General features: G+C 42.9%; 1 protein-coding gene across 1 annotated transcript; it reads right to left on the bottom strand.

The window, feature by feature from the left end:
- Nucleotides 1-488: 488 nt before the first annotated feature.
- Nucleotides 489-27,527, bottom strand: acbd6 (acyl-CoA binding domain containing 6; the record flags this gene model as incomplete). Its single annotated transcript, XM_079221032.1, has 8 exons — nucleotides 489-1,310; nucleotides 4,010-4,040; nucleotides 17,036-17,125; nucleotides 19,750-19,855; nucleotides 24,089-24,162; nucleotides 26,654-26,750; nucleotides 26,946-27,010; nucleotides 27,249-27,527. The coding sequence occupies 8 exons, from the start codon at nucleotides 27,525-27,527 to the stop codon at nucleotides 1,156-1,158; spliced, it is 897 nt and encodes a 298-aa protein (XP_079077158.1). The 3' UTR covers nucleotides 489-1,155.

The raw sequence follows: 27,527 nt of genomic DNA, 5'->3' as shown, positions 1-27,527 counted from the left end.
TATCACACAGTTAGTTGGCAGTATGATTTCCAGCAGTGTGTTTTCATTGTTTTTGACAGCATTATATCACAGACAGGATAAATAAATGAGGTTTCATTTGTATTGTGGCATATGTTGTTGGTGATGAGATTTAATCTGATAAAGTTGATCATAAAGTATCTATGTCTCCAAACTGTATTTGCCATAATGGTACATCAATGAAAAGCTCAGTTAGTTTAATCTGTATGTATGATGTACGGCTTACATTCATTGTGGTGCTCACTAAGGCGAGATGTCAGTTTAGGTTTTACTTGAACAAGAGCAGTATACACTGTGTACTCCGGTGTGTGTTTGAATTATACATAATAAGAGTATGATATAGTGTACCACACTACCATCTGATGTTGACTGTAAGTTATCGAATGAGCAGAGAGAGAACAAGTCAGAGGGAAAGTATTTGTTGAAGACTTTAATGTGACAAATGATTAAAGCATTCCTTGAACGTAACGACTGAATCATGGACAAATGGTCAGAGAGGACTGACCCTGACTATAGGGTCTGGCTGATTGGCAGACCTGGGCAGTAAGAGTGGGTGATATGTATAAAATATTTTATTTGACTATGAATGTTTGGGAATTTCATACCGTTTACAGATAAAATAAGTGGATGGGAATGTCTGTTTTTGGTTCGTCCAGTGACTTAAATACCTTGCAAATCCAGATATTTCATCACATTAATGCACAAGTCATTCCAATATTGCCAATAAGCATTCCTGCTCATTGATTTGCAACATTGGTCAAATACAGCAAGAGATATTTAAGGTAAAACTACCTCAGTATAGCAAAATCTCCACCAGCTCGCAATAACCGTCATATCACTCAACCCTACTGGGCATATAAAGTCAATATACACTATTTAGTTGAACATACTATGTGGTGTTCTTCGTTTCATCTGTCTTATCAAATCGAAGGGCTAATGTTTACACCTTGTAGTTCCAAAGAGCTAAGCCAATGAAATCAAACTCACCTCAAGTATTTGAAAATAAAATAAAATAAAATATCAGCAATCCTGGTTTACAAACTGCTGGGGATGAACAGAGTCTCTTCGGGGATTGAAGAGGGATGGTGAAGAGCAAATGAGTGGAGCAGGGATGAGACGTGCTCGAAGATGGGCCATCTAGCCTTTGGGAGCCGTGTGCTGACGCAGGAGAGAGGAGATGGCACTGGATTCAGTGACCTCCTCAGGGAGAGAGCCTTCCATGTCTTTGATGGACGGGTCGGCTCCAGCGTTCAGCAGGAGCTCCACGATGTCGGCAAACTCACACGCCGATGCTATGAAAAAAAAAGAGAAAAATGACGGAAGAGGTATAGGAAAAAGGACAAAAGGCACACATTTATGCACACTTTGTGCAAGGGTATTCAGCTTTTTAGCCACGCTAGCAGCTGTATGTCGTTCTGTTGGTCGGTCCACCGCTTTGGTTCAGACTGAAATATCTCAAAACCTATGAATGGATGGCAATGAAATGTGGTACATTCATGTTCCCCAAAAGATGAATCCATGCAACGTTGTCATTCTCCTGACTTCTTTCATCCGGTCAAAATTTCAATGTGTCCAGTACTTTGGTTTATGACTAAATTCCTCAATTTATGTTAAGTGATAATTAGCGAAGGTTAGCATGCCAACACGCTACGCTAAAATGACGAACATGGTAAATGTTAATCCTGCTGAACATCAACGTGTTAATGTCTTCATTGTGGGCATGCTAACATGCTAACGTTAGAGGTTAGCTCAGAGCACCGCAGCGCCCGAGTACAGCCTCACAGAGTTGCTAGCATGGCACAGAGTTGCTAGTAATGTGTTAGTCTTGTTTAAACAATGGACAGGGTTCATACACATTCTGACCAATGGATTTCCATGACTTTTCCATGACTTTAAACAAAATTTCTATGGCCAAACATTTTGTGAAATCTCAGTGTATACAAGAAAAAGTGAGAAAATGTAGTATTTAAACTAACAATGAGAATTCCAAAGCACACAAATGAATGAGACACAATAGTTTGATTCAAAGAATTAATATATATATAATATACAATAATAGATGCCTTTATGTATGCCTGCTTATATTTTGAGCGTCTTTCTTTTAAAAGCATATTAATTATTTCAAACTCAGCGTAAATGAACGACATGAACACATGAATACAACACATTTCCATGACTTTTCCAAAACTTTGGGGATTTTATTTTTTTCAAGGACTTTTCCAGGCCTGGAAATAACTATTTTAAAATTCCATGACTTTTCCAGGTTTCCCATGACCGTAAGAACCCTGAATGGACCTGTAGTCAGAGCAGAGGATCCTTTATTCTTGCCGAGATAAATGTCAGAATTGGGAATTTGATGGATCACTGCAGCTCATTTCAGACTGTTAGATGGTGTGAACCAGTTTTGAGTAAATGTGCCTCCCTCCTTTCTTCTACATACTGTAGTCAAGTACAGTATGCACAGTGCTGCAGTTAATGAAAAGCCAATCTGCAGGCCCAGCACTGACACCGGCCTGGACCTGTGGTTCTCTCAAACACTTCATTTCTGCCCCATTGGCAATTTGTGCCCCACTAAAAGGGTCTTCTCTCTCTCTCTCTCTCTCTCTCTGTGTATAAGGGGGAGGAAGTCGGGGAGGCATGCTCTTTCTTAACCCAGTTAGCATGTCTCTGCTTTCCCAATGCACCTCTCGCCCCTCTGGCACCTCAACCCCCATCCCCCCCCCCCCCCCTCCTCTGTTGTTCTGAGTGCTCTTCTCCGTCGGTGTCAATCGCTGGCTCCTCTTAAAGAGCGGACTCTGTGCTGCGCCATGATCGCTGATGTCAGCAGCCACAGTGATCGACAGCCAGGCCTTTTAACCTCGAGCCCAGGGTGGCTGGCAGGCTGTGTGCATGAGATATGATGATATGTCGGAATGCATCCAAGTGTGTAAGCAAGTGTGTGCATGCTCAAGTTGTGTCTATGAATAGCATGAGGTGTGTGAGTATCACAACGCTACAAGAACCACTTATCTTTCAGCCGAATCAGACTAACAAACCAAGGCTTATTTTTCCAGCCACTTGCGGCCCTCCTCTTGTTGCTCTAAAGAGCATTTTATTTTTGTGTGTGGGTGGCGGGTGTCTCGCCTGGGCCTTGAGTTGTAAAAAGTGGCTGCCCCTCGGGGGAGCCGTAGAGGAGGAGAACAATTTATGGTGAGCAGTAAACCCTCAATTAATCACTTGCCAGCTACTGTGGCCCTGTGCAAAGAGAGGTGGGAATGAATTGTCATTCTCTGCTATTTGTCTCTTGGAGTTCATCGCTTATGTTTATTAGTCATCTTTTTATGCCCCATCCTCGGGGCTTCCTTTGCCGAGTGTGTTTGTGTGTGCAGATCTCCAGCAGGTAATGCAACATGCCCGCACCAACGTCACCAAGCTGGAGGACAGATGGTGCCGCCACACACACACACACACACACACACACACACACACACACACACACACACACACACACACACACACACACACATAGAGGACAGGGGAAACGCCCCTCCGGGACTTTTGTGTTGGGGCACGAGAGGGTCAGGGGAGTCTAAGGACCAGTGCTGATTTCCTCGGGGAGGCCTGCCGATTGTGTGACACACACACACACACACACACACACACACACACACACACACACACACACACACACACACACGCACGTTACAATAGAGCATAATAAAAGAAACTGGGTGAAAAACAACTGTAGAAAATAAAGACGAGGTATGGAGAGTGTGTGTGACGAAGAGGAGGGGAACATGACAAAAAACAGTTGCTGTATATAAAGAGAGTTTGTACGCAGACAAAACAATGATGTGCACGATAGATGCTAAGAGTTTCTTTCCAAAATGTGATATTCACCATAAGCAAAATAAACATACATACACAAAAACCTTTATAGCATGAACATAAAATACATGTAAAGTGGGTATACATCTTGGACTATAGAAATGAAAAAGAAGGTCCTTCTTACCATAATGTAGCGCTGTCTGTCCTTCATTATCCTGTAAGACAAAACAAGTCTTAATAATAATATCAGATGTAACATACATGTAATATATACATTGAGCATTTGGTATGAGAGAAATTCCTTTGCTAAAACTTCCCAAGTGTCAACAGGGAAACTTCCAGCTTCTAGAATGCCAATCTCCTCCTACTTGTTGGCTGTGGATAAAAGGTGCCATGTTTTCATGAGATGATGAGATATTGATTTAAGAAAGATGTGAAAATATTCAATATTTACAGCCTTATCTTTCAAAGGAACCAACCCTGGAGGGTTTGTGACCCTGACACACAACAACTCAGGGAGAACAGAGAGAAGAGGGTCAGAGGGTGACCTGGATTTCACTGGTGGTCTCTTGCAAGTATGTGTGTGTGTGTGTGTGTGTGTGTGTGTGTGTGTGTGTGTGTGTGTGTGTGTGTGTGTATAATAAGACAATATATGACAGGCGTCATCAACAGGAGATCAGTTCTTAATCACTGTTCCAGCCTGCCTTTGCTACTCATAATGATGATAAATGGTCTAACTGTTGCCTTCAGTCACAGAACAAGAGCAGTCGTTGAGCCAAGCATAGTGGTTTCAAATTCTGAGAGACGGATTAAAAGCAAGCAGGCGCAGTGACATTTCCTTTGGTGCACTAAAATGTCACTGCAGTGGAAATACCTCCAAATTACTAAAACTGTTATGGCCAAATTATTCATTAGTCTTTCCACCTCTGCCCTTCCAACAGCAGATCCTCTCCTACACCTTCCTGTTTTTGGTTACTTTCATGTCCTTCCTCTACTCTCATCCAATTCTTCCTCCTCTTCTTCTTCTTTTGACCTCCTTTTCTACAAAACCCCACCTCCCTCATCTCTTTTCTTTCATTACCTCTCCCACCGTCAGCTCTCTCTTTTTCCAGTCCTTCCTTTCTTTCCTCTTTTCTCTCTCTCCTCTCATTACCACATCAACCTTTCTCTCTCTCTTCCCCTCAGCCTTACCCTAAATCTTGAGCCTTTTTCCTTTCCTTCTTCATCCTTTTCCCGTCTTCTCTCTCTAGCAGGGCCCGGTGCAGAGTGATCCTATTGTTGTGTGTCTCTCTCTCACTCAGGAGCAGCACTTCGGGGACCTGCTGATTGGATTAGAGCTTTCTATTCCCACCGGGTGGATCACCGAGCACAGATGCAAATCGCCACCAGCGTGGAAAGCGTGCCGTAGTTAACCCAAGACAACAATGCTGTCTGTCTGCGAGTTAAGTAGCAACCTGTGATGTATCGAGGACACTGTGTCTGTCTCTCACAATGATGCAGAGAGACAGGGAGAGATGCAATTGCTCAGAGGGTAAAATATTACTGTCCAGGCATTTTCTGTAAAAAAAAAAAAAGCCTGGGGATGCTCTGCCATAAAGACCCTAACACACACACACACACACACGCGCACACGCACACACACACACACACACACACACACACACACACACACACACACACACACACACAAATACATACATTTGTAATTAAAGTGTAAGGGGTTTAAACCCTAATCTGCTGTGAGCGTTAATCTGCAGTTAGTAGTTCAGAAAGCACACACAGAAAAGTATGAATGAGCGGTTGATAATTCAAAAGCAAACGCTATGGGTCTTGAAGCGCAGTGAGACTGGAGGCAAAAAGAAAATACTGGCATATAGTATGTTGCCTGTAAACGTGCATGTTTGTGAGGAAATACTTTGCCCCATGTGTGTGCGTGGCGTACAAGCTTCTTGCATGTTCACGGGAGGGGTCAGCGGCCTGTCCTCTCAGCGTTCCCTAATGCCCCTCCATCCAGGACGGAGGCTTGATGGAATCACAGGAAATTGGATTGTCTTCCATTTGCTTTGGTAGCAGCCTGGAAGAGACACTCCCACCACTCTCCCCCAATACCTGCAGTTAGCTCCCCCCCCACCTCCTCTCTCTCTGGTGCACCCCTGTTCCCATCCCATTACGTAGGCGTGTCGCACCAAACCCCTGCTTTTACATGTCATCCAAAGTTTCCCCTTGCGGTGCAGAAATGCTGGGCTGGATGTCAGCAGAGTGCTCAATAAAGCCGCTGCTTGCACAATACCAGCAGCAGCAGCAGCAGCGATCCAGCACTGTGTAGTGTATCACCCTAATGGGGTGGAGCAATATGCTTAGGAGCAGCATGGATAGGGATTGATCTATTAGTACAATTGGAGTTTTGCTGAATTAAAGTCACACCAATCTATCATTTTTACCACACACAACGTGAAGCGAGATGGATGAAAGAGAAAGAACGCAAATCCAGGATGTAGGGAGATTATGAGCGCCGTCTTATTTCTTTACAGATCCAAAGTAATACTGTAACTACCTCAAAATTGGTCCAATGAAAGATGATTGTGTGCGTATACATTTGTGTCTGTTTGTCAGATTGTCCGAACAGAGTGCAGGAGTCAGACTGAGGCCAGCGAGGATCGAATAAAACGTTGTCTGTAACTCCGTTTATCTGCCGGGGACACACAAAGGGACTGTCACAGATGTTGTGTTCATTTCTGGAAAGTGGTTTAACTTGTTTTCTCCATCTGTCGGCCTTCACAGACCTTGGACTACAGGACAAGAATACTGCAAACATCCACCCAAGCTGTTTACAGCAGCATTGAGTTGAGGGATCAAGGGCACATCAGAGGCGGAAACTTAACTCAGTCAGGGATACAAATAGGACACAGAGGTCCCTTGAGTCTATCTCCTATTGAAACTAGGTTTCACTTTGTCTTTCATTCTCTTTGTCTGTGCCGAGCCAGAGGAGAGATTGTGGACTGAAGGTAAAGGTCCGTCACAGTCAGGTCTGAGAAAGCACAGTGTGTAAATGTGTTCCCCCGTGGATGGTAAAAGTGATCATGTATTTATTAAAAATAAAATAAAAAATGCTACTTAAAGGTGCTGTAATTTAATCTATAAATCATCGCTACAGTCATTTAAAGACATTAATGTAATTACAGCAAACAAACAAGACCTTATCCAAGGTTACTGGCAGACATTTTGCCTACGTCACTAAACAACAGAATGTTTTATTCTTCCAGAGTGAGAAGTGGGCAACAACACGATCAAAGGAAGTGGGTTATCTGGAAAAGCAAAAAAAAGCTGCAGTTCCTCTAATGACCACCAGCTGTATTAAACTAGATCTATTCTTTCTCACCATCATATCCTCTCTGCAACTTTTCCTTTCCATTTCCCCTTCAGCTCTTTTTCTCTGTAAACTTTCTCAAGGCTTTTTTCTTCACTCTTTCTTTCCCTGCCTCCCCCCTACTGCCCCTGACAGAAACATTAAACAAGTGGGGAAAAATGGACAAGCAATTATGATTTATGATCAATGCATGCAGCAGCTGCTGACTTTTATAATGACAGTGGTTGGGGGGAGGGAGAGAGGGAGTGAGAGGGTATGAGTGTGTGTGTGTGTGTGTGTGTGTGTGGATCAGTCTCCAGGGTGTGCGTGGGGAAGATGAGGGGTGAATCGATAGGCGTCTGGGATCATTGGTATGCAGATTCAGGCAGATAGCATTATGATGAGCAGGTGCCATTAATCAGAAAGCAGAACACAGAGTGAGATGGAGGAGAGGAAGACCCTGCACTCGGTCCCATCTCGGTCCCATCTGTAACCAGATCAGCTACTGTGGCAACGACATCACGGACCAGACAGAACCAATTTATAGCGCTTTTTAAAAAAACGTATAAAATAATTCTGCAGACTTTTCTGCTTACCGTAATCTATAACAAAGAACATTCACTCTGCTATATCTAAACATACAAGTTGTATTATTGACACATAGATGTGCATTTAAGGAACCGCAACATCTGAGATTTTAAAGTCAGCTATCGAAATAGAAGCAAATACGTTCCATAATGTTATTGTACATTTTATATTTCCTATCACACAGCACTTAACTCTCAAACCTCCTTATATGCAACAACAAGGAAGAGTTTCAAGTCCATTGAAACCTATATTACGATGACATAATGCATGTAATGTATGATGTGATTTGTAAATGAAAATAAGAAAAGTGCGTTTAAAAATAAAATGTATTATTATTATTATTATTATTAATGTAGATGCAGAATAGTCATTGAAATCCATAGATGAAGCAAGAAATGATCATACAAACATATGTGTGTATTATTGTATGTAAAGGCCTGTGCCTGCACATGAGTGTACCCTATGTTTGCTGTTGTGTGTGTTAACCGTCATGTGTGTGTGTGTGTGTGTGTGTGTGTGTGTGTGTGTGTGTGTGTGTGTGTGTGTGTGTGTGAGTGTTGGGAAGGCCCCCCCCCGTGTTAAAAGGATCTGCAGAGCGGGGCCAGCCCTAATTTAATCTGGGTCTCCTCTCTGAGCCGGGAGAGGTAACCTTGCCACTCAGCGTGTGAGCACTGCCACCCACGGTCAAATTAGCCTGACGCCAAACCTCCCTGTCCTTCACACCTCCTGGGAGTGTCCTTCAGGTGCCCGGGTGATCCCCCCCCCTTCCCCCCCTTCCCCCTCGCTCATATAACTGCCATCAGTAACATCACTGTTTGGGGGGAAATCCTGAATGATTCACATGTCAAGAGCTGGCGGGGGTCCCGGAGGATGCCAGCGATTATAGATATTTATTGTGTGAGAATTGTCAAGAGGCCTAAAAGTGTGACACACCTTACTTCAGGAAATGTCGTCCACCCCCCAAAACCTCCTGTTGGTCTGGAGAAAAGGATAATAAGAGTATCTGGAGCTCGATCTGAGTGCAAAAGCTCCTTTAAAAAGGCTGGACATACCTTCACCCACAGCAGCCTGATTTTCCTGCCTTTCTCTGTCACACCAGACAAAAGGAGCCTCTATTTTTCACTAAATCTCCGTTCCCTCCAACCCTGTTCTTTACTTCCCCCTTCCACACTCCCCTCCCCATGATGTCGCCGAGGTTGCCTGTTCCCGTGGGACACCTTAGCCTCCATTAAAGCCATCAGAGAGGAGGATGAGGTTGAGACTGAGAATTAACATCGTCTGTCCTCCTGCGGCTCATCGATGATGTTTAAAAAGAAATATATGAAATAAATAAATACATAAAAGAGTGTAATATGAAAATCAATGGCCACACAGGCAGCGGGGGCTGCGGCTAAGGCATTTGGAGTGAGGGACTCATAAAGCTGAGTACTGCGGGAGACTGATGGAAGGCAAAACACTTACTTTGTTTATTCTCTCTCCTCACCCCCGTCCCCTCCCCTCGCTGTCTGTATCCAGCTCTCACTCTCTCACTCTCTTCTCCCCCTCCAGCCTGCTCTGTCTGAAACGGTCGAGGACAGCTTTAATGCTCCTGACAATTTATGTGGACGGTTAAGAACGATGGAAATCAAATAGTTGAGTGTAGGCAAGGCCCAGTGAATGGCCAATAAGAAAGAAACAACAGCTGATGATGGCAAAGAGGACCGTTACCTGCTTGAATGGCTCTTTAGGCCGCACTATTACTGTCAAGTCGCTGGCTCTTTTCTGAGTGCTCATATTATAGATTCATAACTGTATCTATGTCCGATAGGCCCTTTTAACACAGCGTGGCAACAGCCTTCATTTCATCGAGTTGAGCTAATGTGCCGCAAGTACTAAATATGAACGCTATGAGAGCGGCATACAGTGTGGCGCATAAAATGTCAAGTGGCTTCAGTGGCTTTTACGTGTGTGTTATACGTTACCACAGTGTGTTCAAATTTCTCTACTTCAACGGAAGCAGACATACTGTACACGCTCGCTCGCACACACACAACCACACACAAGCGCACACACTCATGAAAATGCAGGAACAATAAATTACACTTCGGCCTATTATAAAGAGGAAGCAAGGAATGGCTTTCTTAAATATCTGCATTAATGTGTGCACTAAGCTGTGGGAGTGTCTCAGAGTCCACTATTAATCTGTTGCAGAAGAATGAGTGTGTGAAGGTGCTCACTATAGCTCTCACACCCAGTTAAATATGCAGCAATTACATGCTGCAAGCCGTGGACCCATGCAGAGGAACATGCATATACACATTCATCCTGCCTTCGGTGCATTATCCCGCTTCTTCTCTGATAGTCATAGGGTTGGGCAATATGGATGAACATCTCTATTACATTATGTATAATTTGATATTGTGTGTTATCAATACATACGATTACATCATTTCTGGGGAATCTGTTGAGAAACTGTGGCTCCCTCTTAAAAAACAACCTATTTTTAGGCCTCTGCTCAAAAATTGCATACCCAAACTAAAAAGGGTGCATCTCTGCAACCACTAGGGCTATTTGAATAATTTTGGTGTTATAATAAAAGGCTACACATGTGAGATTTTGTTCAGATGTGTAAATATCAGTATATATGTTTCTGGTTAAGAGTAAATGAAGATGACACACAGCAAACATGAAAAGGTTTCAGGTCCGCCTAATAAAAAAAGCAGTAAGGTCTAAACCTTTGCAGAGAGAATGTTCACATATTGTGCTATGATGTATAGCACAAATGTGAACATTCTCTCTGCAAAGGTTGACTTTGATAAAGTGAAGAAGAACAAAGTTAGAGAGGGTTTTAGTACAGAGAATTCAGACGAGGTCTCATTGGGGCCTATTGGGACACACTACTGTAACTCCCTCCTGGCAGGTCTACCTGCTAGTGCCATCCGACCTCTGCAGCTCATCCAGAATGCAGCAGCTTGACTGGTCTTTAACCTCCCGAAATTCCCCCACACGACTCTACTCCTCCGCGACCTTCACTAGTTACCGGTGGTCGCCCGCATCCACTCCAAAACATTGGTACTTGCGTACCGTGCTACGAACAGATCGGGTCCTATCTACATCCAGGACATGGTAAAACTTTACACCCCAGCTCGTTCGCTCCGCTCGGCTTCTGCCAATCAGCTTGTAGCTCCGTCACTGCGAGCTAAACACTTAACAAAGTCACAACTGTTTGCTGTCCTGGCTCCTCAACGGTGGAATGAGCTCCCCATAGACATCAGGACAGCAGAAAGTCTCTACATTTTCCGTCACAAACTAAAAATACATCTTTTTCGACTACACCTTGAATAAGGAAGGTAGCGCCGTAGTAGCACTTTAGTAGCACTTAGATGGCACTTACTGATAGCACTTTGTAGTTTAACTTTATTGAAATTGTACTTTCTTGCGCCTTGTTGTTGTTCTGAGTTTGTACTTATGGTGGAATTGCACTTATTGTAAGTCGCTTTGGATAAAAGCATCAGCTAAATAAAATGTAATGTAATGTAATTTGGGCTATTTGAATTTTCTCATGTACCAAACCATATATTTCACTTGTATATTACTTATGGTGTTCAATACATCCAAATACAGCAGTTTTGGGGTTTTTATTTATTTATTCATAAAACAACCTATGATTTACAGTTGTATATAACAATTGCTCAGTCTAGGGGGGGGATTGGCTTTTAACTAGTCATGAACGCCTACTTTTGGCTTATTTAGTAAATTAAATACTTGACAAATTAGGACTTTATTTTTTCATAAAGCCCTCGGTAATTGATATTGTACAATGGTCAATAATGTCCTAATCCAGTCAGCGAGGTGAAAAGGACACATACTATGCAATATGTGACTGACTCATATTTTGCTGCTCCATTTCTCCCATCATCTTATTTTATTCTCCATTTTTATTCTTTGAATCCTCTATTTTTTTCGGTGTTCTTACTTTCCCACCTTACTGCCATCCCTTTCTTAAAGACACTATATATTCAGGGGGATAGGTTGCAAAATTACACACATGCGCACACACATGCGCACACACACGGCCACAATTATGACGAATCTTGCTGGATATTTGTTATGACTGGCCTGACTGAGCCATTAGTTATAGGAGGCAGTGCTGGGAAAGGGGAGGGATACAAACGTGTAATAATGCCTCCACCATAGAATTTCAATCAGCCACCATGTGTATGTGTATGTGTGTGTGTGTGTGTGTGTTTTGATCACATAAGTATTGACACCACAGTAGAGGACACAGATGAGATGGTTCAGTGTTCTTTGTTTGCTAACAGCCGGCTGAGCATGAATTCAACGCTCTAAAATGCTCAGAGAAGAGCTGTATAATACCCACAATAAAAGTTGCAGTATTTTTTTTTTTTGCTGACTTCAATATGAAATGTCATACATATTGATACAGGTTTACTGTGCTTTTTCATGAAAAATGAGCATGAACAGATGCTAACGCTTATGATTCGTTCAGTTTGATTAAAATTGAATATTTCCTCCGACATGCTTCTTGATTTGTGAGCCAGTGATTTGGCACAAAAAAAAGCAGTCTTGTGCTATTTGGTAATTACAGTAGTCCATATTTATACGAAAGTCTGACATTTTTTTCCATTCATTTGACATGCGGTACATCTGCACCTTTTCACAACAACACCAGATTTTTCAACTAATTAGCAAGATACAGCAGTTTTCTTTTCAACAAGAGCTGTACATTTTAACAAACTGTTTAACAACTGTGATTTATGATGAGTAATCTGAAAAAATATGCAAACATTTTGATAGTAGATTAATTGTTTAAATTATTGATGAAGCACAAATGCAGAATATTCCTTGATCTTCTTTTTCTTCTTCTTGTCCTTGTCTTTGGAGTCCTCCTCATCATCTGATCCTACATCCTCAATCTTTGGCTTGTCCTCACCCTTGTTCCAACTGCTCAAACTTTAAGTTCTTCACTGACATCTGTGAACATTTATCAGTTAAGCTAAGATCTCACAGTCATGAATTCACTGTTTTACTCTATTATATAAATAAATCACAGCCCGAGTCCATCCACACCACTTGCATCAATATTAAATCAATGGATCCATACCTTAAGAGAGACTATGCTGTTACAATCAGTCACACATATGTATGTACAGAGCTCCTCGCTCTATTTCACACACAAGCAGACAAACAAACTGTTGATACCAGTAAAGAATATTTTTCTACAATCTAACTAAAGTAATAAAACTGGACATGAAAAAAAAGAGCATGTCAAATCAATAGCATGTGTGAAAGTATGCCTTGAAGGCTCAACTTCTCACACACAGACAAACAAACACAGATCTCACTGCAGGTTCTACATGCAGACTGCGTGTATGAGACTTGTTGTGCGCTCTCTAGCCACCAATTGTGGGCCGCCCAGTCAGATATTTATTACTATTGATCTCGCTGGTCCTGGCTGGAGACTTTTGTTCTGCCGGCTCGAGGCTCTGACCTCAATTAAGTTATGAATTTCTATCTGATAGACTGGGAGCGCTTTGGGGCCTGCCGTGGCCGTGCTACCACGCTGGATTAATTAGAATTAGCGGTGCTGCGAGTTGCCCTCCCCGCTTCATGGATCATGTTGTTTTAATACAAAGTAGAGGCGGAGGCGTGGGAGGGATGGAGTGAAGGGGATGGGAGGTTTGGGGGGGGGAGGGGAGAGCGATGAGGAGAGGGGAAAGATGGAGACAAGGCATGAGTTGAGTAACAGGATGAGAGACACGACCATGTGCTTAAAACTGCACTGCCTTTTCCTCCAATCAACTTCTTTAAACCTTAACAACGTTTCCTTCCGGGCATTATGTTTATTCTGTGTTAACCTGCATCTCACCTGTCCTTCCTCTTTGTTAGCCTAATCCTGGTTCCGTCACTTACGCTCTCAGTAACTCAAACATTGTATTAATCTACTCTGGACCATTCCTGACCTTTGTTGTAGGTCTGCAGCATCTCCGAACCAAAGCCCTGCCTTTTCGACTCCAGTTCCCATGAATGGGCATGTCCTTTCTACAAATGCATGTGTCCATGGCAACCAGGGTTCAGGTGGGATTTCCACCTGTGTGGGTGTGGGATTACACCGTCTGGACAGAGAACGACCACAGGGGGAGCGGACACACACACACAAACACACACACACACACACACACATCTAGCCTCTGAACTCTTAGTCGCACAAAAGGAAACCAAACTAAATATTTTAGATGGTCCAAGCATCGAATGAGCCATCTTCATTTTTCATTGATTCAACTTTTATGAAAGAACAAGTTGAACATTTTGAGAAATATGCTTTGTTAAAGAAAATAGGATGATAAGATTGTTTCCACTCTCACGTCTGTACGGTAAATAGCCAGCAGACGGTTCACTTGGCTTCGTGAAAAGACTTGAAAATACAACCAGACATATTTTGGTCATTACCCATAACATATTGACATCCTATACCGTTCCTTATGATGTCTTCAAAAACAATGATACTTCTTATATTTGAAGAAACTGTACTGTGGCACTGATTTCACTGCTGTCGTGACATGATGGAATGTCCTAAACGGAAGCTGATGCCTCATTAATGCTCTTAAAAACATTCTAGCACACAGAATACGAGTCCATCGTCTAAGCCTTAATTTCCATTATTACATTCAGTGAGGTTTTACTGTCATCTTTCCCACAGTTTGTGCCCCACTTTCTCTGGCTGTATTAGCTGAGGGAGCAGTGATACGGTGAGGACGGGGGTTTAATGTACAGGGCCTGATCTACAATTGGCAGGTGGCAGAGCTGTGAGCTGTGTATTCTTACACACACACACACACACACACACACACACACACACACACACACACACACACACACACACACACACAAACACACACACACACACACACACACACACACACACGCAACCTATTGTAGTCCTTCCCTGCCTTGATCCAGGATTAACTATCAAACGAGCCTTTAATGCAGGTTACCAGGGTTTGGGAACAATTCACTTAAACAATCAGTTGATTAATTTCAAACGATTTTCCTCCTCTGCCAAGCAAATAATAATACTTTTTGTTTTAACTCTCAAAGTCCCCCTCCCCTTTTTAATCAACAAATTAAGCATAAATCATGTTTGATCTTTATTTACTGGTTACTCGGCAGTTGGTAGAGGTCAAGAGAGATTACTGGTCGCTCTAATAGCCCAAACATTCCTCTTTTCCTCTCATGAACACACACAACCTCCCATACTCATTGTTTCATGTGACCGCGGCTTTGGGGAAAAAGGACAATAGCATAAAGCTGCTCTATCATGTTAGAGTAATTTTCTAATATATCATACTGTTCTTTCCTTCTTCTCCTCCTTAATTCCTTGGCGATTTAATCCCAAGTATAAAAAACAAAACAAAAGAATGTCCAAGCAGGTTCTAATGAGAAGCATATCGCTCTGTAAGCTTTACGTAGTGAGATAATTTGGCATTGCGACAGAGGGGTATGATTTAGCTGCCTATATTTTTCTCTCAGCCACCTCTTTGCCACCTCATAAATCTGCTACCAGTAACTCTGCTGCAAAGGTCCAGTTTCTTTAATAGTCAGGCTTCTACACAGCCGGCTTCCTCTAACACCTGAGAGAAAGGCAGGTGAAAAGGTCCTGATGGCCTGGATGCATGAATTCAGGAAATGTTTGCACTCTGGTTGGCTAAAGAATGCTCCCTCTGAAGCATCATTTATTTTTAGGGTTTCCTTATTTCAAGTAGACATAGTTGTTCTAAAAAGGCACATTTATAAAGCAGAACTTTAAATAATTGAAACACACTTGAAATGATCTCTAAATTACACCATCCTCTCTCTGTTTACTCCATTACAGAGTTAAGATAATGGAAGAAGCATTGGATTATTTCTATCTATGCCTTTTGATACAAAAAAAATATGTTAAATCAGACAAAAATGAGACTGACATAAATTAAAAGTCCACTCAAATTCCTCCACGAATTTTCTCTACCTGGCAAAGACTTATGTTTCCTTTTTTGACTGCTGAAAAGTCTTGGCACATTGGGATATCAATTCATATTTGACCAATAGATACATGACTGTAAAGACGCTGCATCTTACAAAAGGACAGAAGCTTCCATCTATACATCAATCCTCCTCTGCTGTCATTATCTTGATATGACTCTAAATCATTAGTGAAGTGTTTTCATACTTATCCCAATGTTAAGTCTTTTATGAACCAGTCGCCACAAATCCACGCCCCGCCTCCCTGCGAGCATTCAAAACAAAAGGGGCCATGCATGACCACAAAAGAGAAAGTCATTTGTGAAATGATGTGGGTTGTGCAACGCAAAACAATTTGCCTGATTACTTCCAATTGATTCGGCCTTACAGTTAAAGCCTCAGTGTGCAGCCCGGTGAACTGCATTGTGTCGTGCCGCTGGGCAGGGAAGAGGAGTAATTTCTCCGATGTGCAGCTGAGCCAGCTTACCGCCAAAGCTAAAGCCTCCTGGATGCTGCTAAACCTCGGGGAGGCAAAACACCATGCTAGCTACCAGCTAACTCTGTCTGCTAAAGCCCTGGGGGATTTGTCTGTGGCACAAAGTGAATTAAAGGTGACCTTCTGGAAGGGATGGAGAGAGAAAGAAGAGAGATGAGACGAGCAGTTGGAATGCTGGAGATGTCACTATTTGCCTTGAGCTTGCATGTACACATGTGCATAAAAGTGTGACAAGAAATAAGAAGGCTCCTGTGGCTTTCCTTTCAACCCAAATTCCCCTGTGGACACTAAAACACACAGCTTTATTTTCTGTACTGACTTTCAGAACAAAACACAGCCACCACACTTCGGATGTAGGAAAATGTTGCAACATATCTTCTTTAACTTCAAGGGATCAAATTAAAACATTAAAGTGCTCTGAGCAAAGCAGTTGTTGTATTTTCCCATAAAGGGTTTCTTTCGTTGAACTTTTTTTTTTGAAAAGCTGAAACACAATACTGATGTTTTCAGTCCATATAACCTTTATAAAAAGTCAAAACTCATGAGAGCTGGAGCTGTTGAAAGCTAGGTTATAAGTGTATTTTGTTAAAAATGACAAATGGAAACCAAAGAATGAAATGGACAACTGCCTGAAGTTGGAGGCGAGACTTTTGTTCTTTAATAGTAATAACTTCAAATTAGGGTTAAATACACGTCAATTTCCATCAAAAGGGGCTTTTTTGGCTTCCACCCACTCATTTACTGATTAATTATCACAGAAAGAGGAAAATGCAGCTCACCTGACTGTTGATGTCTGCTTTGTGCTGCAATAATACCGAAACCTGCTCCTTGTGTCCTCTGTCACAGGCCCAGTGCAGCAGAGCTCGGCCCTGCGAACAAGTGCACATCAGAGAATAAGTACAGGATGAGGTTGAAAGGTTGAAAGTACAACTAAACATTTAACACCACTGGTTTGTTTAAATTAGCTTTACTGGATTCAGTGTCATGTTTGTAATGTCAGACAGTTGTAAAGTACACCAGAAAAATACACTCCTCTCCCCTCATGCCCCTCAAAGTTAACTTCTACGTCAATCGGTTTCTTTGCTTTCAGACAAAATAAATTATGCACGACCATTCGGAACTCAGAGCCTCCGTTCTGTAATGAACCGCGGACAGACTGACGAGATGTGTGTTTGATGCGAATATGTGTGCAAAGAAGAGCAGTAAGGTGGTTGAAGCGCACAAATCACAGTAACCTGCACACAGTCTGTAAAGCTTGATTGATGAGACACTGGGTGCAAAACAAGAGCAGCCCTCTGATCAGCAGCCCCATACTCTCTATCACACAGACACACAGACACACACACACACACACACACAGACACACACACACACACACACACACACACACACACACACACACACACACACCTTAGGTCCAAGATCCTTGTTCTAATAAAACCACGCAAGCTCATTTTTCAGTGAGGCCAATTAGGTAAAGCAAACTCTCCAAGTTCAATTCTGTTGCTTAAATCATATTGATCACCATGGCTGCATGTTAAAATGGATACTTATGACCTGGGCCAGAATACCAATAAGTTGCTCTTCCTCCCTCCCTCCCTCTTTCCTCTCTTCCAGGTGTTTCTGCTGCTGACTGCTGGCAACATTCTCCCTGAAGACCAGAGTTTACTACTTCGGGAGACTGCACACATGCACACAAATTAAGTGGGCTTTTTTGGGGAGATGCAGTGATTAATAAAACATTGAATGTGTCAAATAGAATAAGTGCAGCATTCAAAGCTGAGAAAACACCATTAACAGAAACATTCAGAGCTTGGGCGAGCCGGTTTGGGCATTAAGAAGGGTCTGTTCTGATTAGAGCTGAAATAGTCCCATCCAGGAAGGAAAACCACAGGTGATAAATGTTAAGCACTCTCCACTCAAGTGGTAGATAAGTAAAAGCCTCCTTTATCCTCATTTGAAAAAGGAGGAAAGAAGCATTGCTTTCCTCATCGGTTGGAAAGATTAGCAGTTACTGCGGTAAAGGAAGGAACGACACGCAAACGGACACATCACACACACCTGGTCAGTGTATGCTAAACGCACATTCTTCTTCTCCCGATCCTCTCTCCTCGGCTCTGCCCCAATGCACACTTGTGTTTCGCCATGTTTGAGTTAGTAGGGAACGAAGTATGCAAACGTGTGTTGCACATTTGAAAGGCGCTAAGATGCAGTGATATAATGCTAAAATCACATTGGAAACATACATTTATGCAAACGTGTCCCGTAACAAATTAATTAAAATCAAGATTACAGTGAATCTTGAGCAGTTTTACATGTATAGATGTTGTCTGCTGGATATTGATGGAAGACTATTCAACAATTCTAGACTTCTTGTGACGACTGCAGGTACGCTTAACCAACACGTGATACAGATGTTTCCTTGCCATGCTTTATGGTATTCGGACAATTCAGAATCTTCTACCCTGTTGGTTTGTGTCAACAATGAAGCAATGCAACGTTAGACGTTTTGGATTGCTTTGGCTGAGCAACCAAGAGCAATGATGAACATACGAGTATGACAGGATGAGTTCATGAACCGTGCATGTCCTCATGTATTCTGGAAACCTTCCCACACCTCCAGTCCAAGCTGGTATTTGGTTTTGTTGGCGACTACTAGAAATACACAACACAGGTGGATATTTGGCCACACACCGAAAGAGTACTACTTTCTCACTGAGCTGCAGGAGCAGATCAGCCTTCTTGCTGATGTGAAACTTACTTCACCATTGCCCTCTGCTGGTGAGCGAGCTGACCTGCAGGAGCACAAACGACAACAGCAGCAGTGGACAGACAAAGCTTTCTCTGCCGAGGTCCCTTGACCATCTGGCCTCTGGCTGGGACCTCACGAGCCCACAGCCTGCTTATCCGAGGAGCGGCTGTGATGAAAGGGAGGCAGGGAGCGAGCCATTTGGCCCGGCCGATAATGAATGTGGGACAGATGAATGGATATCAGGGTCAATCCAGAAAACACCTCGCCATGGTAATAGCTGTTCACACAGTTTACTCATCTCTGCCCGAGAAGTGGTTCCCATGTGTTTGTGGTTCAGATCGTTGAAACCATTATGTAACGATTGCAAAAAGAGCATGAACCTCTGAACCATCCCCCTGTGACCTGTATTTTTTCATGATACTCAACTGATAGTTTTCACCTGCCCTCCTGCACAAGGGGTCAGAGCACATCACAATAACCCTGCAGCGTGTACAGCCTTTATGCCTTGCTAAAGGGAACTTCGGCAAAGTGAACCCCTCCTGACATTGAGGTTGAGTATTGGCTCCTCTGGATACATACATTCCCTTGTCTCTCTCCCCCCTGTTGCCTAATACCAACACTATGACAGTGCTGTCATGGTAATAATACATTCGTGTAAGTTGCACGTTTAAATAGCAACTCTCTCATAGCATCAGGACAGGTTCAGTTGACATAGTTCTTGGCCCTGCGCTCTGTAGTTACCTCTTCGTCTTTAGTATTGACATCCACTTTCTGGGAGACGATGGCCTTGCTGATGTGGTCGATGTTATTTTCTCTGCAGTAGTCAAAGATGTTCTTATCCTCTTCCCTGAGAGTGACATAGAAACAGAGATAAAGGAGAACATTCAGTCAATTTTATTCTTTTCATTTTATTTGTGGAAAAAGAACAGATGACTTTGTTTTCTTTGATTTTACTAACCCAGATTTTGGGATATACAGTATGTGTAAGATTTCTACACTAACACAATGGAGGAGAATGGATTAGGTTTCTTTCCACATTCGGTCCTGTTGGCTCTGAATAATAATAATAATAATAATAATAATAATAATAATAATAATAATAATAATAATAATACACAAACCTCACTGTGAGCAGTTTTCATCGTAACTACTCACTACTGAAGAAATAGTCCCAAGAAAAATGGTGGCAGTATGTAGTCTATGATCCGGTGTAACAAGGAAACTGAAAAAATAAGTTTCCTGTAATTTGGGTGAAGCGACCCTTTCACTGCCTTTGCGTGTCTATTAAGTGCTTTATGTGTGAAGTGTGTGCACACCCAGGAAAGCAAACACCATGCTACTAGATCATTTATTCATCAACCACACAGACGTAAAAGATAACGCAAACACATAACCAGTCTCTCTGCGTCTCTCACACTCACGCACACACATCCCTGGGGAACACTGGCACACGACACACAGCCAACCACACACACGTCCTATCCCACCTCTGATTATATCTCTGTGTCTCTAATCACCTCCTGGCATTGGGGACAGGAGTGAGTGCTGGGGGGGGGGGGGGGGGGGGCAGGGTGCAGCGGTGGTGGTGGGCTGTTGGGCGAAGGGGAGAGAAGGGGCAAAATCTCATTTAGAGCTTTACGCCTTCCCCTCCCCTCTTACCCAATGCCGGCCATTCAGATTAATTGAATTTAGTGCTCTATTGTCTGACAGAAACCCCGCATACCAGCCGCTTTACCACTTCCACGCAGTAAGTCAGTCATCCCCAAGGCCAAATCCCCCAGTTCCTGTCTCTGATGTCTGCTCGCTCTGCTGCGCTGGGCCTTAAATCCCACGGCACACACCTGGCTCTAGACACACCGTGGGCTGCTGTCCCATTAAGACTGGGGATGTAACTTAGCATTTATTTGAGTACTTGGCCATAACACTATCATAGTTAGAGGTTTGGTTACCTTAAACTGCTCCGTTGATGAGGATACAGAGGTCTGGCTATGAAAAGTCAAGCAGCATGAGACATGTTAAAAAAAGGGGACACAGTTCCACAATGTTTGGCCTGAAATGAAGACCACCTCTACTCAGTAACATCATAACAAAATATTTACAATTTTATGACAAAAAAGGTGATGGGAATTCTTTACCCTAGTCATTTAATCAACTCCTTACCACCTCTCCTGAACAATGTTTTTTGGGGAAATCCTTGTATGCACCCCAGCCAAAAACAAACCAGAGGCACTGTTGGACTCTGTTTTTTTTTTTGTTTAAACTACAATTGTTTCGTACAATCAAATGGTTTTCTGAGGATTTCCAATAATCTTTTTCCTGACTTCTTCCAGCTTTAGGAAACTGGGGCCGTTTATGGTAAATGTGTATATCTATCCTACTTGCAGGTCAAACGCACACAACACAACAAAAACACGGTTGGCAGCATCACTGGCAAGACATCTGACGTGTGTAGGTGCTCGATAAGCTGTGTGTGTTTGTTTGATACAAAGAGCAACAACTGAATCTAAGAAGCGCAGTTCCTAGGTCCCACTGCAACTCACTGCCCTCCGACATCTGCTCCTCTCTTCATACACAGCTGGATTAACTACAACATAAAACTACCCATAGTGGAGATAAAGGCTTCCGACTCGTCATAAACACATTTTATTGTTTACTGTGAGTTACACAAACAAAGTTTTGTCTGCTGTTTGTTCTTTAATGAACCCCTGTACTTCCCTTTCTTCAGCTTTTCATCTCCACGCTTTATCTCCCCCGGCTCTCTCGTTCCTCCCCTCCCGCTTCCCGCCATCTCCTCATCAGCCCGTGATGAATTATGAATAACTCATTACACTTTTATCACTGCTGGGTTATGTATGAGCACATTAATTTACATACTCCTGATTACCAGCGCTATGTTTATTCATGAGCTTCTACGTTGGGCCACACCCACTTCCTTGTCTGATGGCCATGGTGACCCCAAGTGTCCCTGATGTGTGGCCACCATCCGTCTCCCTGGCAACTAATCAATAGGCCAGCTCATCAGTCTTTCGTCGATGGTCGGACAGGGCCGGACTGATGGGCGCATAACACATCCTCACATATATAAAACACGAGCACGCGTCTGATGTAATGTAAGGTTATATAATATACACAATTTCTAAAATAAGCTTACATGTGAATGTACAATCACACACAACCAACACATGTATTTAGTCCATAGCACAGTAAGAGTAACACACTGACACACACACACACACAGGCTATAAACAAACAAATGATTAATGTGGGTCCTCTAAACGACGTAACATCAACAGCACTGCAATGCATGCTGGGAAGGTCACAGGCTACTCTGTCATCACAACAGCTGGGGTACCAAGGGTTTTGTGTGTGCTTCTGTATGCGTGAGCGTGCTCACGTGTGTGTGTGTGTGTGTGTGTGTGTGTGTGTGTGTGTGTGTGTGTGTGTGTGTGTGTGTGTGTGTGTGTGTGTGTGGGGGGGGGGGGGGGGTTCCGGCCAGTGTACTGGCAGATATGTCCTTCATCCATCAGGCTAAACTGGCCACAGTGGTGGAGAACACTCATCTACCTGGCTTGAGCTTCACTGATCAATGCCATCCATCCATCTCACACACACACACACACACACACACACACACACACACACACACACACACACACACACACACAGGCACACAGACACACACACACACACACACAGGCACACAGACACACACACACACACACGCACACGCACACGCACACGCACACACGCACGCGCACGCGCACACACGACCCCGGTCGACACAGGAGTACGAGAAACAATGAGAACTCAAATAACTCAGCAGTGGCTTCCAGCACAGCGTCCAGACATCGAAGCCTCCAGTGTTTATCAGAGTCCTCTTTCAAGGTGGGTGAGAGAATTAGAAATGTAGCATTCAAAGCCTCTTCAATCACACACTGATCAGCTCAGTAGCCCAGGGATATTGCTAATCAATCCTGCGTTTGTCAATACACAAACACCACACACACACACACACACACACACACACACACACACACACACACACACACACACACACTAACACACACACGGCACACATCGAGATGAGCAATGCAATTAACTCTGTCTGGTTAACAGGTGCTTAGCTGTTTAATATGGAGTGGGTCTGTGTGTGTGTGTGTGTGTGTGTGTGTGTGTGTGTGTGTGTGTGTGTGTGTGTGTGTGTGAGTGAGTGAGAGACAGAGAGGAAATTGAAATGCAGCAGAGCAGTGAGTGTGACAGTTCCGGCAGGTTGTGCATGGATTCGGATGCAATCGCGTCGACGTATAGCGGCAAGTGTATATTTATGTGTGCACATGTGTGCATAGGTGTGTGTGTATGTGCCATGTTAATGACTTCCTCCTTGCTGGATTCCCCCTTGGGGCATAGTTGCTGCTGGATATCACCGAAGGGGAGCATCGTTCTGGGAAACCTGCTGTACCTGCCTCCCTCTGCTGTAGCCAGCACGTCTTCATCACCACCCTCCCCCAAAGTACCTCCCGAATCGTAACGTAATTAAAAAGGGGAGACTCTGGCCGCCTCTTTCCAAGACTGTGCATACTAATCACATACAGCCTGCAAACCTGCAGGATTCACACATCTAATTTTCATCTCCTAAAAAGAGCTCTTTTTCATTGAAATGAAGATGAGGTTTTTAAGCTCGAGTAAGTCTGCCAGGCAGAAGTAAATGGAGAATATATTTCATTAACATAAATCAGAACTGTATGTTGTCTCCGGGCCCTGACTGCAGTCACGGTCTGTTGAATAGAATCAAATACAGCCAAAGACCAGTGGTTAACAAAGCCAGACTACGATCAAGTTGACCTAAGCATTAAATAAGAAGTGATTCACAACTGAAGCAAAAAGCTGAGTCTGTTCCAGCACAATCAAGAACTGGGAAATTGCATTGCAATGCTCTGGTCTCTGAAAACACAACCTCAGAACTCAAAGTTTGAATAATGAGAATGTGTGAGAGATGTGTATGGACACAGTGTGTGTCTATGAGATACTTTCCCCTCATAATCAATGGAATAGTGTTGTGTGTTACTTCTGATGCAAATACCTGATCATCTCCTCCTGGTATAGAGAGCTGACTGCTGCTCCGAAGCCCGATCTTCTTTCTGCTCCTCGTCTTTCCTGTCAAATAAAAGACAGGCACCCATTCACGAACAATATCCATACAGATTTTAAAACTTATTATACAATTTTCAATGACGATGTTTCTCATTGTAAACCTACTTCTTGTTCAATGATAGCTGGTGTGAAACACCGACCAAGTCTAGTTTGGCTTAGTTCTGCAGCTTGTGTTGTTAACCCATATGGACAGAGGTACTGACCTTATTGTTTAGTGTGCTCAATGCTAAACAAAAGGGGCAGTCCATCTATTCAATGTACCTATAGATTTGAACCTATACCCTCTGCAGAGCTACTGCATGACACAGATGAACTTCAAAATGTGCAATTTTGAAACAAGCCTCTGGGGCTTTAGACGTGACCTCATAGGTAGTAAATGTCCAACAATATGCACAAGACCAATATAAAATGTGCAGCGTCTTAATTGCAACTCTTGTTAATCTTCTGTGTTCCACATTCAGTTCAGCCAAGACTTTATTACCCAGGCTATTCTTCACTGTCCAACCTCGACTCACAAAAAATCCCACACAAATCTGATTTCAGAAAATAGAGCGAGTTGGGAGAACATGACAAGCGAAGCAAAACAACGGTGGGTGAACTTTTTGGACAACCTAATTCACTTCAAAAACTCAGAATATTCGCTGATGCACTGGCCCTGCTCCTCTGCAGTATAATGTAATATAAAGCCAGTGTCTGCTCAACAATTGAGGCAGGAACAGAGGTCAGATTCTTGCTATTATTCTCTCCCCTGCTTCTCTGTCTATGCACTCCTACTTACACCATTTGACTGTGGTTCCCAAAGAATAGCAACTGCCATGCTATGGCGCTTTGTTAACACTAATACAATCAGCTTCTTTTCAGGGGGACAGTTGTGCGTTGGCTGGCCTGTCTACTCTCTCCTGGCATTGTGCAGCTGTGGGGCAGACTCGCCGCGTATGGCCGAAGAGAAAAGAATGTGTCAGAATTTGACATGTGGTTGACAGTGACGCTATTAAAGAGACATAAAAACGGTAGGAAAGGAATGAAACAGCGGTTGGGTTAATAAAAGAGTGAAGGGGTTACAGAATACATGAGGGTGGGGGAAAGATTAAGAGAGGAAAAGCAGGCGGCATAAAGGTGGAGAACAAAGAGGAAAAAAATGCAGTAAGGAAGAGGAAATGTGACAGGCCTCTTAGGGCACACACAAACAACCTACTTCTGCAGCTTGTGTTGTTAACTGGGCGACGCTTGTAGAGAATTCGGTGACTGTGAATCCACCCCCCTTTATTGAGATTATGCTACACTTTAGAAAGAATCCACACTCTTATGCAGATATTTGCCTCATGGCATGTCCTCATGGCAGTGGACATGGCAGACACACACTAACTTGTGTGTTCCCACAAATTAGCAGAATGGTCCAGGCCTCTCTAAAACAATACAGACTAAATTCAGAAAAACAATTTCCTTATTGTTGGCCGAATAGCAATCATCAGAATTTTTTTTTTTTAATATATAAAAAACCCTCAATGTGTAGAGCAAAACTACCTCAGTGTGCTTTTGTTTATTATTTAAATTCATATTTACTCAGCACACATCTTGAAATGAAAATTACACTTGACAAGTTCGTTCTGTGTCCCAATAATAATAATACTCTTTCCAACTAAGAAGACAGTACAAAGTTGTTGTTGTAACTGAATGCTTCTGCTGCTGCCTCAGAGGACAGCCTGTCCATGGCAACATAACTCTCCTGACACAGTTGAATGATATGACCGTAGGGATATGACAAAGATGTAAACAGTCTCTCTTATGTCACCATACACACAGGCACATCTAACTATGACAGTTTTTTGCATTATTCATATCCCAAAATTCAGCTATTGAGGAAGACAACATAACCGTCTCATGTATATTTCATGCTTCGTGAACAGAATAAAGAGCCACTGAAAGGCCTGGGTCAAAATGACACAGTGACGCTGACCTCTACTGGCAAAAGAACACACTGCATCAGATAAGGGCAGCAACGAAATTGGATGTTTCTATATTTGTCATCCTTTTTTTGCTTACCTAGAACCGAGCTTAGTCGAATACTAATGCCAATTGTATACACCGATAAATGCTTATTATAAAGGTGGTTGGAATTTGCCCTTTAGCAGAATGTTGTAATCGGGTAGGCAATGTATAATTTACTGGACAGGAGTAGGAGCTTTTTCCTTGATGCATTTGACCTTCAGTTCAGTATCATCACAAGTGACAGAAACCATTAAACAGAAAACAATGAGTGTGCAAACAAGATATGTCTTAATTTCACCAATTCTACCACTAGTTTACCCTCTGAAATGTTTATATCGTTCCATTAAGAAGGTTTTATTAAACCTCCCTGCTCCTACCCTACTGAATCCACTATATTGGTACTCGGAATTATACAAAGCAGTAGTAAACCATACAGTGTAGTAAGTATATAATCAAGATTGGAGTTGGCAATCAGCTGTCACTTCTCAGAGATGGTTCTCATTACCTTTGTGCAGCCTTCAGGGTCTAACACATTGACACAGGAAATGTACTCCTGCATTGCCTGATCCGATTCCATGTCTCCAAGCTGCTTCCATGCTTGCCTGTAATGAGATCATAATCATAATAATGTTTTACAACGTTTTTTACTGTGAAAAAAAAAAATCATAAAAATAACAGACTTTAACAGAGAAGAAACTTACATATGAACTCTCATTGAAACTAAAAAACATATTTAGGGAAGAAGACATTTAAGAACATATTTATTGAAAACTGGCTTCCAATTTTAGGCTACATACCATTTTCTCTGTCCTTCAAAGTCAAAGAAGCCAGGCTTTTGGGTATTGCACTTTCCAACTTTGGCCTGAAAATAAAACCAGTCTGGATTACTCCTTTGATCGTGTATTATCCAGACCTAATTACATCAAATGATAATGTAGAGGTATCTAGGCTTATCTCATCTCAACTGTTAAAAATAAGTGATGACACAAGGATGTTGGGGATTCAATGTATGTGGTAATCATCTAAAGTCACATGGTGCCCGTATTTGAGGAGTTATATGTACCGTACACGACAACAGTGACATTTAATCCGACACTCACCTGTTTGTATCGTGCATACAGGTACAGCAGCTGGTCCCTGCTGGCCGTCTGAACCAGATCTCGTACCCGGTCGGCTGCAGACTGAAACTCCCTCTCCAGCTCTTCTCCCTCCAATCGGTCCACCATTTCCATGGCGCTGCAGTCAAATTTACCCAAACCCAGGTCCGAGTCCGAGTCCGAGCCTGCTCCACCGAGAGGCTCCCCCGTGTCAGGCCGGGCTGGATCTGTACCTGAGCCCGTCGCAGTGTCCGGAGAGGACGACGGCGACCCAGAAGCCAT

The sequence above is a fragment of the Taurulus bubalis genome, assembly GCF_910589615.1.
Source record: "Taurulus bubalis genome assembly, chromosome: 7".
NCBI classification, from domain to species: Eukaryota; Metazoa; Chordata; class Actinopteri; order Perciformes; family Cottidae; genus Taurulus; species Taurulus bubalis.
The sequence above is the reverse complement of the archived record's forward strand: the minus strand, read 5'-3'. Positions and strand labels throughout refer to the sequence as shown.